Below are 16065 nucleotides of genomic sequence, written 5' to 3'. Positions count from 1 at the left end.
GGAGATCCAACCAGTCCATTCTGAAGGAGATCAGCCCTGGGATTTCTTTGGAAGGAATGATGCTAAAGCTGAAACTCCAGTACTTTGGCCACCTCAAGTGAAGAGTTGACTCATTGGAAAAGACTCTGATGCTGGGAGGGATTGGGAGCAGGATGAGAAGGGGACGACAGAGGATGAGATGGCTGGATGGCATCACTGACTCGATGGACGTGAGTCTGAGTGAACTCCGGGAGGTGGTGATGGACAGGGAGGCCTGGCGTGCTGCAATTCATGGGGTCGCAAAGAGTCGGACACGACTGAGCGACTGATCTGATCTGATGGTAACCAAAGAGGATAGCAGTGGTGGGGAGCAGAGATAAATTAGGAGTTTGGGATTAACATGAATACTACTATATATGAAATCGTAAACAACAAGGACCCCCAGTATAGCACAGGGAACTAAACTCAATATATTGTGATAATCTATAAGGGAAAAGAATCTGAAGAAGAATATATTATGTATATGTATAAGTGAGTCCCTTTGTTGTAAACTTGAAACTAACACAACATTGTAAATCAATTAAACTTCAGTAAAAAATAAAATTAAAGCAAAGAAGTATTCCACTTCTAGAAATAGAGAACTTGAGACCGGAACACCACTTTAATTTACTAATTTTCTCTACCTGATCAAATCTCTTAATCCCTGATTCTCAATTTTCTTTCAGTTAAATCTTCACCCATTTTGAGAGTCAAAGTAAACTTTCTATTCTGTAAACAGAATGAAGTGAAATGTTAGTCACTCAGTGTGTTCGACTTTTAGTGACCCCATGGACTGTAGCCTTCCAGGAATTCTGTCCATGGAATTTTCCAGGCAAGAATACTGGAGTAAGTAGCCATTCCCTTCTCCAGCAGATCTTTCTGACCCAGGGGAACCTGGGTCTCCTGCATTGCAGGCAGATTCTTTACCATGTGAGCCACCAGGGAAGCCTGTAAACAGAATAGATGGGCACAAAAACTGGGCCCGGATTTCTTTTCTACTTTTTTTTTTTTCAAGCGAAAATTTTTATCAGAGTTGTTCTGTCATGGCTGGGGCAGTGCTACATTTTCCATTTAATTTGTAGATAGATCCTGTTTAAGATCTATCCTGTGATAGAACTGAAGAAGGATGAATGATATCTAGATACAGAACTCAGAGATGAGCAAAAGATTCTGTAGCAGTGGTTAAGGCCTCTGGGCATAACTGACTGTGATGATCACAACCCCACTGGGAGAGGGGAGCATTTGTGAATGTACATGCGGTTATTGGGTTATGTTAGGCAGGAGGCACAGATGAAATTGTAGGAGAGTAAAGGAGACCATGTACACGTTACTGGCAGCCATGGTGTTTTCCATCACACACTTCTTCTACACAGATGGCCACAACCCCATCTTCTTGTTGAAGGAGACCAGACAGCCTCAGAAAGCTAGAGGAAGGAGAAGTTATAAGGAAGGAGAAACTGGGAAGTGGCTAAAGTCCCTGGTTACCAAACAGCTATAGAGTAGAGAATGAAAGTGTTAGTCACTCAGTCATGTCTGACTCTGTGACCCCAGGGACTATAGCCTGCCAGGCTCCTCTGTCCATGAAATTCTCCAGGCAAGAAAACTAGAGATAGCCATTTCCTTCTGCAGGGGATCTTCCCGACCCAGGGATCAAACCCAGGTCTCCTACATTGCAGGCAGATTCTTTACTGTCTGAGCCACAGGGAAGCCCTGGTAGAGAATAAGGATGATGATAAGTAAAGGGAAGAAGAGGAGAAAAATAGGCAGAGGCCAACACTCAGGAATGACTGAGCTACAATATGACAAAGCACTAGGGTTAATGTCTGGGGACTCCTGATGGAATGCCTCTGGCCACGGATGAGCAGCCTTCCAGGGAAGGCCTCTGTGAAGCCTGGCCAGCCTAACGTTTCTGCCCTGGAATTTCCATTTCCTCATTTATCTTTCCATATGCTTCCCAGGTGGCACTAGTGGTAAAGAAGTCACCCGCCAATGACACAGGATACCCTTGGCCGGGAAGATTCCCTGGGGAAGTGAATGGCTACTCACTCCAGCATTCTTGCCTGGAGAATCCCATGGACAGAGGAGCCTGGCAGGCTGCAGTCCCTGCCCTTGAATTTCCATTTCCTCATTAATCTTTCTAGTAAGATCCTGTTTCATGAACAAGCCCAACTGAAACGGAAACACCTCTCAAAACACATTCAGGGAAAAGTTCTTTCATGATACTTCATCATTTATGGTCAGTTTTAAAATCTTGATCATTTCCAAATAATATTTGAAAGAGATTGGTTAATTGTAAACCCAGTACTATTCCCAAAATGGTGGATCCTTTTGACAATGTATCCTCCCTTGTTCTCTCAAAGGCTTGCTTGAGATCACAGAAAGAGAAAGCAGAAGATGATTTAGGGAATGAAGGGGACAGAAAGAAACTATGTGTCTCGCATAGCAAAGAGCCTTTAACAGACAGGAAAACCAAACGAACGAAGCAGTGAGCCAGCTCTTCTACTTTTCTGTCCTCTGCATGATACCAACAATATCACTTATTCACATAACAAAAAAATTTTTTTTTTTTAACAGAAAAGGCAGCTGCACCTTAGGAAGGTTAAAAACTGAAACCTACGTCCCATGGATGGAGGAGCCTGGTAGGCTGCAGTCCATGGGGTCGCTAAGAGTTGGACACGACTGAGCGACTTCACTTTCAATTTCCACTTTCATGCATTGGAGGAGGAAATGGCAACCCACTCCAGTGTTCTTGCCTGGAGAATCCAATGGATGGAGAAGCCTGGTAGGCTGCAGTCCATGGGGTCGCACAGAGTCAGACACGACTGAGCGACTTAGCAGCAGCAGCAGCAGCATTGCTTTTAAGGCCCTCCCACATGTGGGGGGAAGAACAGTTAAACATGGAAAACTTTGAAAATTGTTTCCTAATTTAAACAATCTGTAACAACAATGAAGCATAGCTAAGCATCCTAAGTTTCCTTGTAAAAGAAACAAAAAGTGCAACAGTTTTAAAGCCAGGATCCTCTGAGGTGTAAAGAAATTCCAAAATTAGGTCCTGTTTCCTGGCTGTGACAAATCTGCCCATTCTTTTAGCACTAGGTATCCAAGGCAGAGATTCTCAAAGTGCTTTCTGCACCGCTGAAAACCTACCAAGCAACAGTAAGTAAAAATAAATCTTCACACCCCAAGTGCAGAGCACTCGATTTCCATCATGCCTTTTACACTAAGTCATTGAACAGCAGGCCCTTAGTCAGAAATTCTAACAGAATTCAAATTTCTTTCTTCAGATCAGCTATTAAGCACCCTGTTGGTGTTGTTTAGTGGCTCAGTTGTTTAGTCGCTCAGTTGTGTCCGACTCTTTGCAACCCCGTGGACTGTAGCCTGCCAGGTTCCTCTGTCCATGGGATTTCCCAGGCAAGATTACTGAATTGGGTTGCCATTTCCTTCTCCAGGGGATCTTCCCAACCCAGGGATTGAACCCAAGTCTCTTGCAGTGGCAGGCAGATTCTTTACCACTGAGCCAAGGAAACCCAAGCACCCTGTACATTTTTTTTTTTTAATTCAGATAGTATTTATATTTAAACATCATAGTACAGTTCCACCTCTCAGAAAATCTTCCAGGGTTACATAATTTATGAAGGTTCATATGAAAGTGAAAGTGAAGTCTCTCAGTCGTGTCTGACTCTTTGCGACCCCATGGACTGTAGCCTACCAGGCTCCCCTGTCTGTGGGATTCTCCAGGCAAGAGTACTGGAGTGGGTTGCCATTTCCTTCTCCAGGAGATCTTCCCAGCCCAGGGATCGAACCCTGGTCTCCCACATTGCGGGCAGACACTTTACCATCTGAGCCACCAGGGAAGACTTGAAGGTTCACATAGAATTCATAAGAAAAACGTAAATTAGAATAAGTCTTACCTTTCATTCTTATTCTTAGACACATTGTAATTTATGTCAGTTAAATTTTCTAGGTTCTGGTCTCTACAGGAAAAAAATAAGCAAATATTTAAATACATATATATGTATATGTGATTTAGTTACATATAATTTTAAGAAATAAAGCATTAGAATAAAAAATTTTAAACCAGTACATAATTTTAAATACAGTCATTTGTGGTTGTAAAGAATATGGGACACTAAAAATCTGACATTGAGCTATTAGATCTATACAACTCAAATAGAGGACAAATTACATTATGAGAGAGAAGTGAACTAAGTTTTTGGAAGGTTTGAGAAATTCAGTCTGAAAAGAAACAACTGATTGATATTTCAGTTGTGTGAATTCTTCACATCACAAAGGACTAACTTTGTATTTCCATGTGGATTATCTCATTTAGATCTCACGGAATCTTGCAGGACAGCATACGAGGCTCAGCAACTCTAAGTGAATTTTCCAAGGTCAATTAACTAATTTGTAAGAGTCAAGGCTTGAAGCTGAGCCACCTGCTCATCTGAAATCAAGTCTTTAATATTTAGAGTCTTCATTCCAGCTTTTTGCATAACAGAGACATGAGAAGTCAACCCAAAATTTGAATCAACAGTCCACAATGTGGAGGATGAATGGGACAATTAGATTCTTAAATCTTGGGCTACAATGATTTGTCACACTTTCATGAGATACAATGTTCTCTGGTGTGTTATGTACATATTAGCTGTTTATATATTTTTTCTATAATACTGGTAGTTCTTAATTTTCTTCCATGAGTTTGGAAAAGCCTTGTCACCAACTCTACTGGTTTGCAGGATGGTTTAGGAGTAAGAGTGAGGCCATTTCTTCCCCTACTTTTATGGGCCAGTTAATCAACCTTCCTAAGCTTCCTTTTGTAAACTAGGATAATATCTAAGTCCACAAGGTTTCAGTGAGAATACATGAGTTAGTGTAATAAAATTTATAGGCACAATGTCTATAGTTGTGCCTGAACTGAGTAAGAATAAATAAGTGATAATTAATAGAAGTGTAGTGACACAGCAGTGGGCACTATGGATTCCAAAATGTTGAGGGACTGTATTTTCATTTCTGCTGTAACTTTTCACATCTTTAGCATTAACTCCAGTTTTCATAAATCTCCCTTCTCTGGTCCTGAATGGTAGATTTCAAGTAAGGTTCTTTTACATGGAATCAGTGTACAGACTCAAATTGATATTTATAAGGATAAAAAATAATATAGAAGTCTTTGTATTTATGTGGAGTGAGACTTACTACTCTTTTTATATAACATCCAAGCCATCAATAATTGATAAATATGTTAATTGGGCAGCATTCCGTAGCTATACTTAAAGCTCACATTTAAAATACTAGCTACATATCTTTGAAAATGTAGAAATTAATTAAATTAATTTTTAATGTGAGTTATAGTAGAAAATATGCCAATTTAATATATGTAAAAAGTAAAGGATTTCAGAAGTAGCTTGGAAGTATCAAAATCATTTGATGCTACAGTCTGAATAATGTAAAATTCAAAACTGACTTCTCCAGCATAGCTCCTAGAACTATGTGAGGAGACCTCCCAGATCTCATCTTTTGAATTTAGAAATAGAGACAGCAGGCTTTTCCTTTTTAACCTTGATCAGTTCAGTTTAGTCACTCAGTCGTGTCCACCTATTTGCGACCCCAGGGACTTCAGGATGCCAGGCTTCCCTGTCCATCACCAGCTCCCGGAGCCTACTCAAGCTCATGTCCACCAAGTCGGTGACGCCATCCAACCATCTCATCCTCTGTCGTCCCCTTCTCCTCCCACCTTCAATCTTTCCCAGCATCAGGGTCTTTTCCAATGAGTAGGTTCTTTGCATCAGGTGGCCAAAGTATTGGAGTTTCAGCTTCATCATCAGTCCTTCCAATGAATATGCAGGACTGATTTCCCTTAGGATTGACAGGTTGGATCTCCTTGCTGTCCAAGGGACTCTCAAGAGTTTTCTCCAACACCACAGTTCAAAAGCATCAGTTCTTTGGCACTCAGCTTTCTTTATAGTCCTTGATGGTCCTTCCTTAATTACTAGAAACACCTCTCGACCTCAGGACTCACCATACTATTTTAACAGCCAGGGTATTAAATTATCCTCCCCGTTAACATTTGAAAATAATTCTTCGCTAAACACTTGTGAATAGTGGATTAAAAATTAAGTATTTGACTTAACTTTAAAGGATCATGGTCTTCCATAATCCGGTTTCCCAGCAACGTCAAACTGGGATGGTTGGCAGAGGCAAACACTGAGAGAGCACCCAGAAATGTGAATCTTGGGGAAGGAGGATTCTATCCTAGGAAGTGATTCTCCCTCCAAAGCTAACCTTGGATGAACTGAGTGGCATTTTTAAAGGAAGCTGGTGTTTTTCATTATGACTTAAGAATAAAATCACATTACTGTGACTTAACACGGCCTCGCACGCAGTAGCTGCTCCAAAAATACTTATGGCCTTAAATGTATTTAAATTCTCTTTTCTCCTTCTCTGGTGGAAATTTATTGCTACCTTACCCAGCTCTGGGAAAAGACATGAAAAGGACCGCAGGGGAAAGATGTTAGGCCCTGAACCTCTAAGATAGCCAGCTCCGCACACATCTAGGTACAAATTATGCACCAGGACCACAGAGAAAATGTTCACAAGAGACAGTGATGGACATTTCACTTCCATTTGCATCAGTCACCCAGAACCTGCCTTACTTCACCCCTGAATTGCACATATTTCTTTCCTTTTTTTCACTCAGCTCCCAACCCTAGCTTTGTTTTCTTATTTTGGAACACTTCCTTACGGGGTCGAATATTGCCCTTCCACCAAATTTATATGCTGAAGTCCTAACACCAGCATGTCAGAATGTGCCTTTATTTGGAGAAGGGGGTCTTTACAGAGATCCTTATGTTCAAACGAGGTCATCAGTGTGGGTCCTAATCCAATATGAATGGCATCTTTATTAGAAGAAGGAATTTAGGCTCAGATACACACAGACGGAAGACAACGTGAAGACAAATGGTGAAGACAGCCCTCTACCAGCCAAGAAGGGAGGCCTGGAATAGATCCTTCCATCTGGGCCTTCAGAAGGAACCAACCCTACTGACTTCTTGATCTTAGACCTCTAGACTCCAGAATGATGAGAAAACAAATTTCTGTTTTAACCCACTCAGACTATGGTTCTAGTTATGGCAGTCCTAGTGAACAAATACAGATTCACTTCTGCCCTCACGACAGATACTATTATGTATAGTTCCTGAGCCTGATGCCAGCTACCCTTACCTGCTTAGCACTTTCCACTCCCAGTTGCTGCAGATACTGCATCTTTGATCTGTCTATACTTTCATTCCCCAACCCCACCCCCAGGACCCAATCTTTTGGATCCTAGCTATGGTGAAGGAGGGCAGAAGTGGATTTAGACCTAAGCAAGGAGGAGACACCAGAAGCTCACAAATTCAACCACTCCAGGTAGATAATTCAAAATTGGAACCTGTACTTGCCTTCAAAGAAGCACACTCCAAAAGGGATATAATTGTGAATCATCAAATAAACCATGTTATTAGGGTTATAGAAATTTTGCTGTTTTTATTAAATGGTGCCACATATCAAGTTTGCTAGAGTGGGCTATAAGATTTTATTCTGAATCCTCTATACTAATATTTAAAGCAAAATTAAAAGTTCCAGGTTATGAAAAGTACAAAATGTGGATTTTCTCTGGCTGTTCACCCTGACTGGTGTCATCAGCTAGATTTGGAGATACAATAAAAAGAAGTTCAGATTGCCCATAAACTTACCAAGCTGAAGAATGTGAAAATAAATGTTCATTTTTTAATTAAGACCACATCTATCACGTCATGTCTTTTACACCGTGATAGAAGATGAAAAGCTGTGAGTCAAAGTGTGAAAAATAGATTTTTATAGAAGCCCAGCCAAATGCTGCAGGGTCAAACAAAGGCTTGATTCCAAACCCTTTCTGTGGCGGTTCGATGGAAGGATGACCTGGTAATTTTGTAATTTTATGAGCAGTCAGAATCAACTTTAAGAAAAACCACCAATTCTCTGTGGATCCAGCAAGAAGTGCTATAAAGAAATTTTGTTAACCATAGTAACTAAAAATGTTTTTCTTTATGTAGACTTCAAAATGTTTAGGAAGAAATATGAGTTATCTGTTATGTAGAGTCATGGCATACATTTGGAATATAGGTATTTATCTGTTATAATCATGCAATCTATTTTCCACAGCCCCATTAAGGAATATAACACTTCTTAACAAAGCAGATTAGGCCAAAAAAAAAAAAAAAAGAGAGATTCCAGGGACCAAGCTATCATTATGTCTTGTATAATACAGGTTTTCATAAGATATGCTCTACGTGAAAGTTAACAGATCACTCCCAACTGCTCTTCCTCTCTTATGAGGTGTGGGAGGTGTTTATTAAAAGCAGCAATATGTTTCTCTCTCTACAGCTTACTTAAATTGTTTTTGCAGAGTATCAAACACATTTGCAAAATTAAAAGCCTCCATATAAAAAATTCACTATGGTACTTCTTTTATGCCAAGAACTAAATCTTAGGCTTTAAGCTTTAGTTCAAAAGGAATATTTATCTCTCTGAAAGAAATGTAGGACACAGTGAGATAACTGCTATAATTCTTCAACTCTATTGACTTCTCGATATGGGCCCAGCATTACATATTTTTATAATTAGCTTTAATGAGGGAATCTTAAAGATTTTGTATTAAAGAAATTAACAGGTCCATAGAGAAAATGATCAACTTAGATATTTTAAATATAAGATATGATCAAGAATTTCAGTGGCTCTAATTCACTCTGGTTCATTGAGATTGTGGCTCAAAATAGAGTCATTGGTTTAAGCAAGGAAGCCAGTCATAGGATATCAGATCCCTCCAGTCTGGTTTTACTCCTGAGGGCTCAGAGTGTTAGAGTTATGAGGCACTATAGGTTTTATCTAGCTAGGTGATCACAGGTCTTCATTTATTTTGAGATTTAGCATGTAACTCAGAGAATATTTATTAAGCACCTAATGTGTGCCACACATTGTGCTATGCACTGTAGATAAAGAAGTGAACAAGACAGACCCAATATTTGCTCTTAAAAACCCAGTAGTTGAAGACAGATTATTAAATAATAATTCCCTGTAAGAGGCAAACATTCTGCAGAACAGAATAATAGCTTGAGAACATCTAGAAGGACCTGAAGCAGAAGTGATGGGTCAGGGTGGGCTTCTCAGAGCCTGAGTAAAAGACATCTAAGCTCATACTTGAAGTATAAATAGCAGTTATCCCTGCAAGAATGATGGCGGAGGAGCAAGGTATGAGCAGGTCAGAGAGTGAGTGGCTGGACTTTGCTTGTGGGTGGGGCCTAGCAGGGAATGGGGGTGGAAAACCTGTGGAGGCAACATCATGCTAGGCTTTGGAAATCAGGTTAAGGGGTACATGTTATCCAGTGGCAATGAGAAGACACCAAAGGATTTCATCAGAGGAAGGACAGGATCAGATTTATGTTTTAGGAAGATCACTCGACAGTGTGGCAGATGGACTGAGGGCAGAAGGTATCACTGACAGCAGATGGACTAGTCAGGAGACCTCACAGTAAGCTGGGCTCTAGTAGCAAGTGGGGATGATGAAGTGTCTCAGTTCCTGAGATAATTAGGAGAAGCATTCAAACTGACCTATTGATTCCGGGGAATGAAGCAACAGAAAGGGTCAAGGTGGCCTCCCATCTCCAGCTTTCTGTCTTGAGCAGAAATGTGAGAAAGACACAATAGGGAGATAGAGAAGAATTCTTGTCTTATTGAAATACTAGCAAGACATGTCTCCGCAAATAGGAAACCCTTTATAAAGAAGGAAGTATAATACTACAAGAGCTTCCCAGGTGGCGCTAGCGGTAAAGAACTTGCCTGCCAACGCAGGAGACATAAGAGACGTGGGTTCGATCCCTGGGTCGGGAAGATCCCCTGGAGGAGGACATGGCAACCGACTCCAGTATTCTTGCCTGAAAACTCCCATGGACAGAGGAGCCTGGCAGGCTACCTTCATAGGGTCAGAAAGAGTCAGACACGACTAAAGCCACTTAGCACGCACACAGTGCGTAATTCTACAAATAGTTCAGAGTATTTTTTCTACTTTAGATGAATGATGCCCTTCTAACAGTAAAGACCTGTATCACTGGATGTGTTTCAACCTTCATATGGGAGCAGCTGCTTATAGGCTACAGATAATTGAGAAATATTTATCTTTCTTTAATGTTGGTTCATGAAAATGTGAAACTCACTGCTAAAAGTCAAATGGTTTTTCCCTGAGTAAATGAAAATTCTGTGCACATCTGCATTTGTTCACATTGTTGGGCTCCTAGAAGAGCTCAGGGACACCTGCTCACATTCTGATTGATGACTGAAGCTTATTCCGCCCCTAACTGTGAATTAAATATACAGCTGCTGGAAATGTCAGCAAAGTCACACAAAAGCAACTCTGATTCACTGCTGTTATACTATTAAATAATCAGTGCTCCTGTCACACTGAATTGGATGTAAAAGTGCTTTGTGGCTATTATTTCTACTGGGAGGCATGTTAAAATGCCCCCTCTCTTTACCCATTAAAATCAATGGGCCACAAAGATACACTGTAGATACAGGTGACTGAACACATTGAGTGAACTCCCTTTTTTCAAATAGGCAGCTCAGTCTTTCCTGTTTATTCTACGATGATTCTTGAATATCCTGGCTGATTATCATCAAATCAGCCCCCACACCCCCCGCCCGCCTCCTTGTGGCTCAGCTGATAAAGAATCTGTCTGCAATGTGGGAGACCTGGGTTTGGCCCCTGGGTTGGGAAGATCCCCTGGAGAAGGCAAAGGCTACCCACTCCAGTATTCTGGCCTGGAGCATTCCAGGGATTCCCTGGTGGCTCAGGCAGTATAGAATCCACTTGCAATGGGGAGACCTGGGTTCAATCCCTAGGTTGGAAAGAGCCTCTGGAGGAGGGCATGGCAACCCACTCAAGTATTCTTGCCTGGAGAATCACCAAGGACAGAGGTGCCTGGCGGGCTATAGTCCATAGGGTCGTGAAGAGTCGGACATGACTAAGTGATGAAGCACAGCACAGCACAGCATCAATATGTATACACTATCGTGTGTAAAGTGGATAGCTATGAGAAGTTGCTGTATAACACAAGGAGCTTAGTCTAGCGCTCTGTGATGACCTAGAGGGGTGGAATAGGGGGAGGGAAGGGAGGCTGGACGTAGAGGTGGAGAGGAGGACTGGGGTGGGTGTGGGGAGGCAATATACATGTAATTATGGTTGGTTTGCATTGTTGTATGGTAGGAACCAACACAATGTTGTAAAATTTTTTTAAAGAAAAGGAAAAAAAAAAACCACACAAATAGAAAGGGCAAATGAAAACACTAATGTAGAAAACAAACTAAAAGACATAAGAACCAGGCTGATAAGCATGTCACACTGTCCTCTTGCTACCGTGGCTTCAGAGCACTTTTCTGTATGTTATTTGCTTTCTTCATCCCAGAATAGCGAGACCATAATTCCTAGCTATATATTTATTACAACAAAATTTCAGGTCAGCAGAACAATGTAGACTTCTGATACAATGCACTCTGGTGCATTATTGATGAATAAGCTCTTTTGGTGAAAGATATAACATAAAGATAGGACATAAAGACTCCCTGGAGAAAGAAATAGCAACCCATTCCAGTATTCTCACCTGGGAAATCCCATGGACAGAGGAGTCTGTTGTGGGCTATGGTTCATGGGGTTGCAAAGAGTCGGACACAATTTAGCAACTAAACATGTATGACATAAAGATAGTGAACTGAAAGATATTTACAAAACTCAAAATGGAAGTTCAAGGTTAAAATCTGCTGGCTTTACTTGGAGCTGTAATTCTGAAGACTCAATATCCTTTCCAATGCTCCAATCCTCTGTAAGCATCTATGTAAATCACTGGTTTGGTCCAGCTTCTCCAAAATGTGTTTTACTCTTAATTAATTTCATACATTTTTCATTTCAGTCCTGATACTCTATTTCCTCTAGACAACAAACACTAATTTGTCTTCGTGCAAATAAGAAATATACAACTGCATGTGAGAGAATGCAATTGATTCCGGAAGAGTACAACATGTTCTTTGCTGACAGGAAACACATGGGTTATAAATGTGTGCTCATTTCAACATAAGAAAAACAAAAGGCTTCTTTTTTAAAAAGAGAAGAAAGAAAGAACTTTGGGTACAGGCAATGGCAACCCACTCCAGTACTCTTGCCTGGAAAATCCCATGGATGAAGGAGCCTGGTGGGCTGCAGTCCATGGGGTCGCTAAGAGTCGGACACGACTGAGCGACTTCACTCTCACTCTTCACTTTCCTGCATTGGAGAAGGAAATAGCAACCCACTCCAGTGTTCTTGCCTGAAGAATCCCAGGGATGGGGGAGCCTCGTGGGCTGATGTCTATGGGGTCAAACAGAGTCGGACACGACTGAAGTGACTTAGCAGCAGCAGCAAGATAGTTAGGCAAAGTCACTTACCGCTTAGTATTTCTGAGTGCTGAAGGTTTCACTTGAATGAGATTGTCTAAAGCTTGGCTGTTAAAAAGAGAAAAACACAAACTCCAATCGGTAATGGGGTTTTTTTGTTTGTGCTAGGTCTGTAAACCAGTATTATAAATCTGCTCTGTCAGGAGCAACAGACAGGAGAGCTATGAAATGACTGCTTTTATTTGATTACCTTTGATTGCTTCTGATTACTGCAGGATTCACTTTGATGAGTTTATCGAGATCCTGGTTTCTGTAAATAGAAAAATAAAGAGGTTAATTATAAATTATTTTGGTAAGATCACTAAAGTTATAAATCTGCTTGAACTAACAGTAAAACAGAACATTCTTCCTACCCAAAGTACAAAAATTAATACAGTTCTATTACCTTTGATTTTTGAGGAGAATTTCAGGATTCACTTTGATGAGCTTATCAAGATCTTGATTTCTTTAAGTGCAAAAAAATTAAAGCAGTTTTGTTAGAGATAATCCAGGTTTAAGTTGGTTGGAACTGGAAGAAGGGATTAGCTATTTTATCATTGGTTGTTGTTGTTGTCAGACTCTTTTGCTACCCCATGGACTGTAGCCCGCTAGACTTCTCTGTCGATGGGATTTCCCAGGCAGGAATACTGGAGCAGGTTGCCATCCCCTTCTCCAGATGATCTTCCCAACCCCAGGATTGAGCATTGACAGGAGGATTCTTTACCACTGAGCCAACAGGGAAACTCATCTATGAGACCTACCGGTTTGGCATAGAACGGCCTTGAGATACATTTCAACCAATCCAGGGAGGATACATTATGTAGGATCAAGAGAAAAACTACTCTAACTTCACACAGTTTGTTGTCAGAGCCCATCTACCAGGGCACGCTGACTCAGAGTCCACAGCAGACATCTTGTGATTCACCACTTTTACTCCGGAATGCTTTAACAATACGAAGATACAAATGATTACAAGGTCCTTGATATTTTAAAAACCATATTCATCAACTAATGATATCATTTTGTAAAAAATTAATAAGCACCAAAACTGGGATTATACTTAACGTAAGGCTTGGCAAAGAGAGTTCCAGTAATCCATAAAAATTGTGACTTCTCTTTCCTCTATGATGACTTAAAAAGCTGAAATCATGGTCAGATTAGGGACATGCTCTGATAACTGTCGACTTCCCAGTTGAAATGCTATGACTTTCTTTCCTCAGTTAGAGACCATGGTTTGCGATCACTCATTGCATCCATATAATACTTTGTTTTTAAGGGCTGGAAATTAGTGATTTTTCAAAGTGTTCCTCTAAACCATTTTATAATATTTATCCAAAGAAATAGAATAGCCCACAGTAGCAAGAAATCTTGGGATTGATAACACCTGCTTCCAGTATATTTTAGACAGTTACCTGCCTGTATCTCTTTCCCCCTCCAAAGTCCTCTTCCCTTAAATAAAAACATAGTTTACTCTTCAAAAGTCTGATGGGAGATTAAGAACTAAAGGAGAACCACTTGGAGGTTAATCATCAAAATGTCTGAGAAAACCTACATGGGAAAAGAATCTAAAAAAGAGTGGTATACATATAACCTGAAACTAACACAGCATTGTAAACCAACTATATTCCAATAAATTTTTTTTTTAATCTGAGGAAAAGGTGTGCATTTCCCTCCCCAGCCCCTAAGCCTTTCCACAGAATTTGCTTCCCAGTTCATGGCTTCACTGAGTTTCAGCTCTTATCCTTGTCCTTAGATCTCCATGGCAGACAAAAAGCCCTTAAATGAATTTTCACTGTTTTGAATTATCTTCAGTAATAATATTCTCAATTAAAGATAATCAACTGGTGTCTACAAACAGTATCAAAGAAATGCCAAACATGTGAGAATTATCCAAAATATAATTTTCTTGTATAAACTGGTTATAAAATCTGTGTAAAATTAAATTGTGCCTGAAAGACAATCTTTAAAATGTTGATTATTCATACACTAAAAGAAAAAAAAAGTACAAAGAATAAAATTTTGTAGAGGAAATAATATGTTCAAAGGCCTCAACCTTTTAATACATAAGATCAAGCTCAATATTTTTGTGTAACAACATATAATTTTCACCTACCAGCATAATTAAGAGTAAATTGTATAAAAAAGCAAACATGAGCATGAGAACTTCCTTTTTTTACTGTTCTGCTCAGGACAGAAAACTTGGTTCATTGCAAAACTTAGAACTGTGCTATATCATAGAACTGTATCAGAGTTCTATAGTTCTACTCATAGTTCTAGGAGTACTATATCATAGAAGTCATTAAAAAATACATTTTACATCATAGCACAACACATCACCTTTTCAGTCAGTCAGTAAGACAGACATACATACATAATAAAATATAAACTTCACAAAGTAAGACTTCCCAACGTAAGAAGAACTCTCATTTTCTACTCTGTTTCACTTTAGTTAATTGGGGCGGGGGGGAATGCTGACTGCCAGTCACTAAATTAATTACAAGACCATTTAATGGATTTTGGTCTATAATTTGAGAATCACTAGCTTAGAAAACATAAACACGTGCTATGATTTACCACTTCTCCTAAAATGACAACACCTGTGTTAATAAACCAAGTCCTGAATTGCCTTGATTGATAGTATCATGCAACTTATTTCAGTGAATTTCAATGAAATAGACACTTTTTTCAGGCCCTGGATTCTTAAAAAACACAGGAATCTGAGATCTGAATTTTATCCAGGAAAAAGTGTTATGTTTTTCCTATTCAAGTTACTGCTTTCGTTTATTTTGCTTTAAGGATATAGGGCGATACACTGGCACATTTAGCTATCATTACTTTCATGTGGGTCTCCCAAGTGGTGCTAGTGGTGAAGAACCCACCTGCCAATGCAGGAGATATGAGAGATGTGGGTTCAATCCCTGGGTGGGGAAGATCCCCTGGAGGAGGGCATGGCAACACACTAGTATTCTTGCCTGGAGAATGCCATGAACAGAGGAGCCTGGTGGGCTATGGTCCATAGCATAGCAGAGTTGGACATGACTAAAGTGATTTAGCATGCACCCACTTCATGTAGTTCAAAAGTTATAAGGTGTTTTGCGGTCATTGGCATAAATTTGTGCCATAGTCATTTCAAAGACAGAAGTAACATTTCACACGACCCTGTGAAAGCAGTGGAGAACATCCTCTAGCTGTCTCAAGGCAACAGCAAAAGGCCTAGCTTTATAATTTCCACTCTTTCCTGAGGTGCTAGATCAACTTTCATTTATTTTAAGATCAAAGTCTGTGAACTGTGACTTAAAGACCAGGAGTTGGGCTGAGGGTTGGAAGAACTCACAGAAGGCTATGAGATATTTGCCCCTGGCCTCTGTCTTCTCATCTGTAAAATGAGAAGACGGGATTGAGTCTAATCCTCTGCCCATCTTTAACATCTTCTACTCCTAGGAATCTATGAATATGAGTTTTACTGGTTGTCATATTTACTGAATTAGCTATTTCATTTCTCCTTTTCTTTTTTAAATGCAACTCACTGACAATACATTCTATATTCAGCAAGCAGTACATGTAATATATTAA

The 16065-nt window shown here is 40.1% G+C and overlaps 1 protein-coding gene across 16 annotated transcripts in view; it reads right to left on the bottom strand.

Annotated features, from left to right (window-relative positions):
• SCEL (sciellin) overlaps window positions 1-16065 on the bottom strand; it is a 126888-nt gene that overhangs the window by 25071 nt on the left and 85752 nt on the right. For 10 of the 16 annotated variants that reach the window (XM_070380627.1, XM_070380630.1, XM_070380622.1 and 7 more), the window contains 4 exons: window positions 12899-12958; window positions 12704-12763; window positions 12505-12561; window positions 3930-3992 (listed from right to left, as the gene is read on the bottom strand). In XM_070380627.1, the coding sequence (XP_070236728.1) occupies window positions 3930-3992; window positions 12505-12561; window positions 12704-12763; window positions 12899-12958 (240 nt within the window). The remainder of the gene's footprint in view (window positions 1-3929; window positions 3993-12504; window positions 12562-12703; window positions 12764-12898; window positions 12959-16065) is intronic. The other 6 variants (XM_070380635.1, XM_070380633.1, XM_070380628.1 and 3 more) reach the window with 3 other exon arrangements.

Source organism: Bos mutus, chromosome 12, assembly GCF_027580195.1.
Source record: "Bos mutus isolate GX-2022 chromosome 12, NWIPB_WYAK_1.1, whole genome shotgun sequence".
In the NCBI taxonomy this organism is placed as follows: domain Eukaryota; kingdom Metazoa; phylum Chordata; class Mammalia; order Artiodactyla; family Bovidae; genus Bos; species Bos mutus.
The sequence above is the reverse complement of the archived record's forward strand: the minus strand, read 5'-3'. Positions and strand labels throughout refer to the sequence as shown.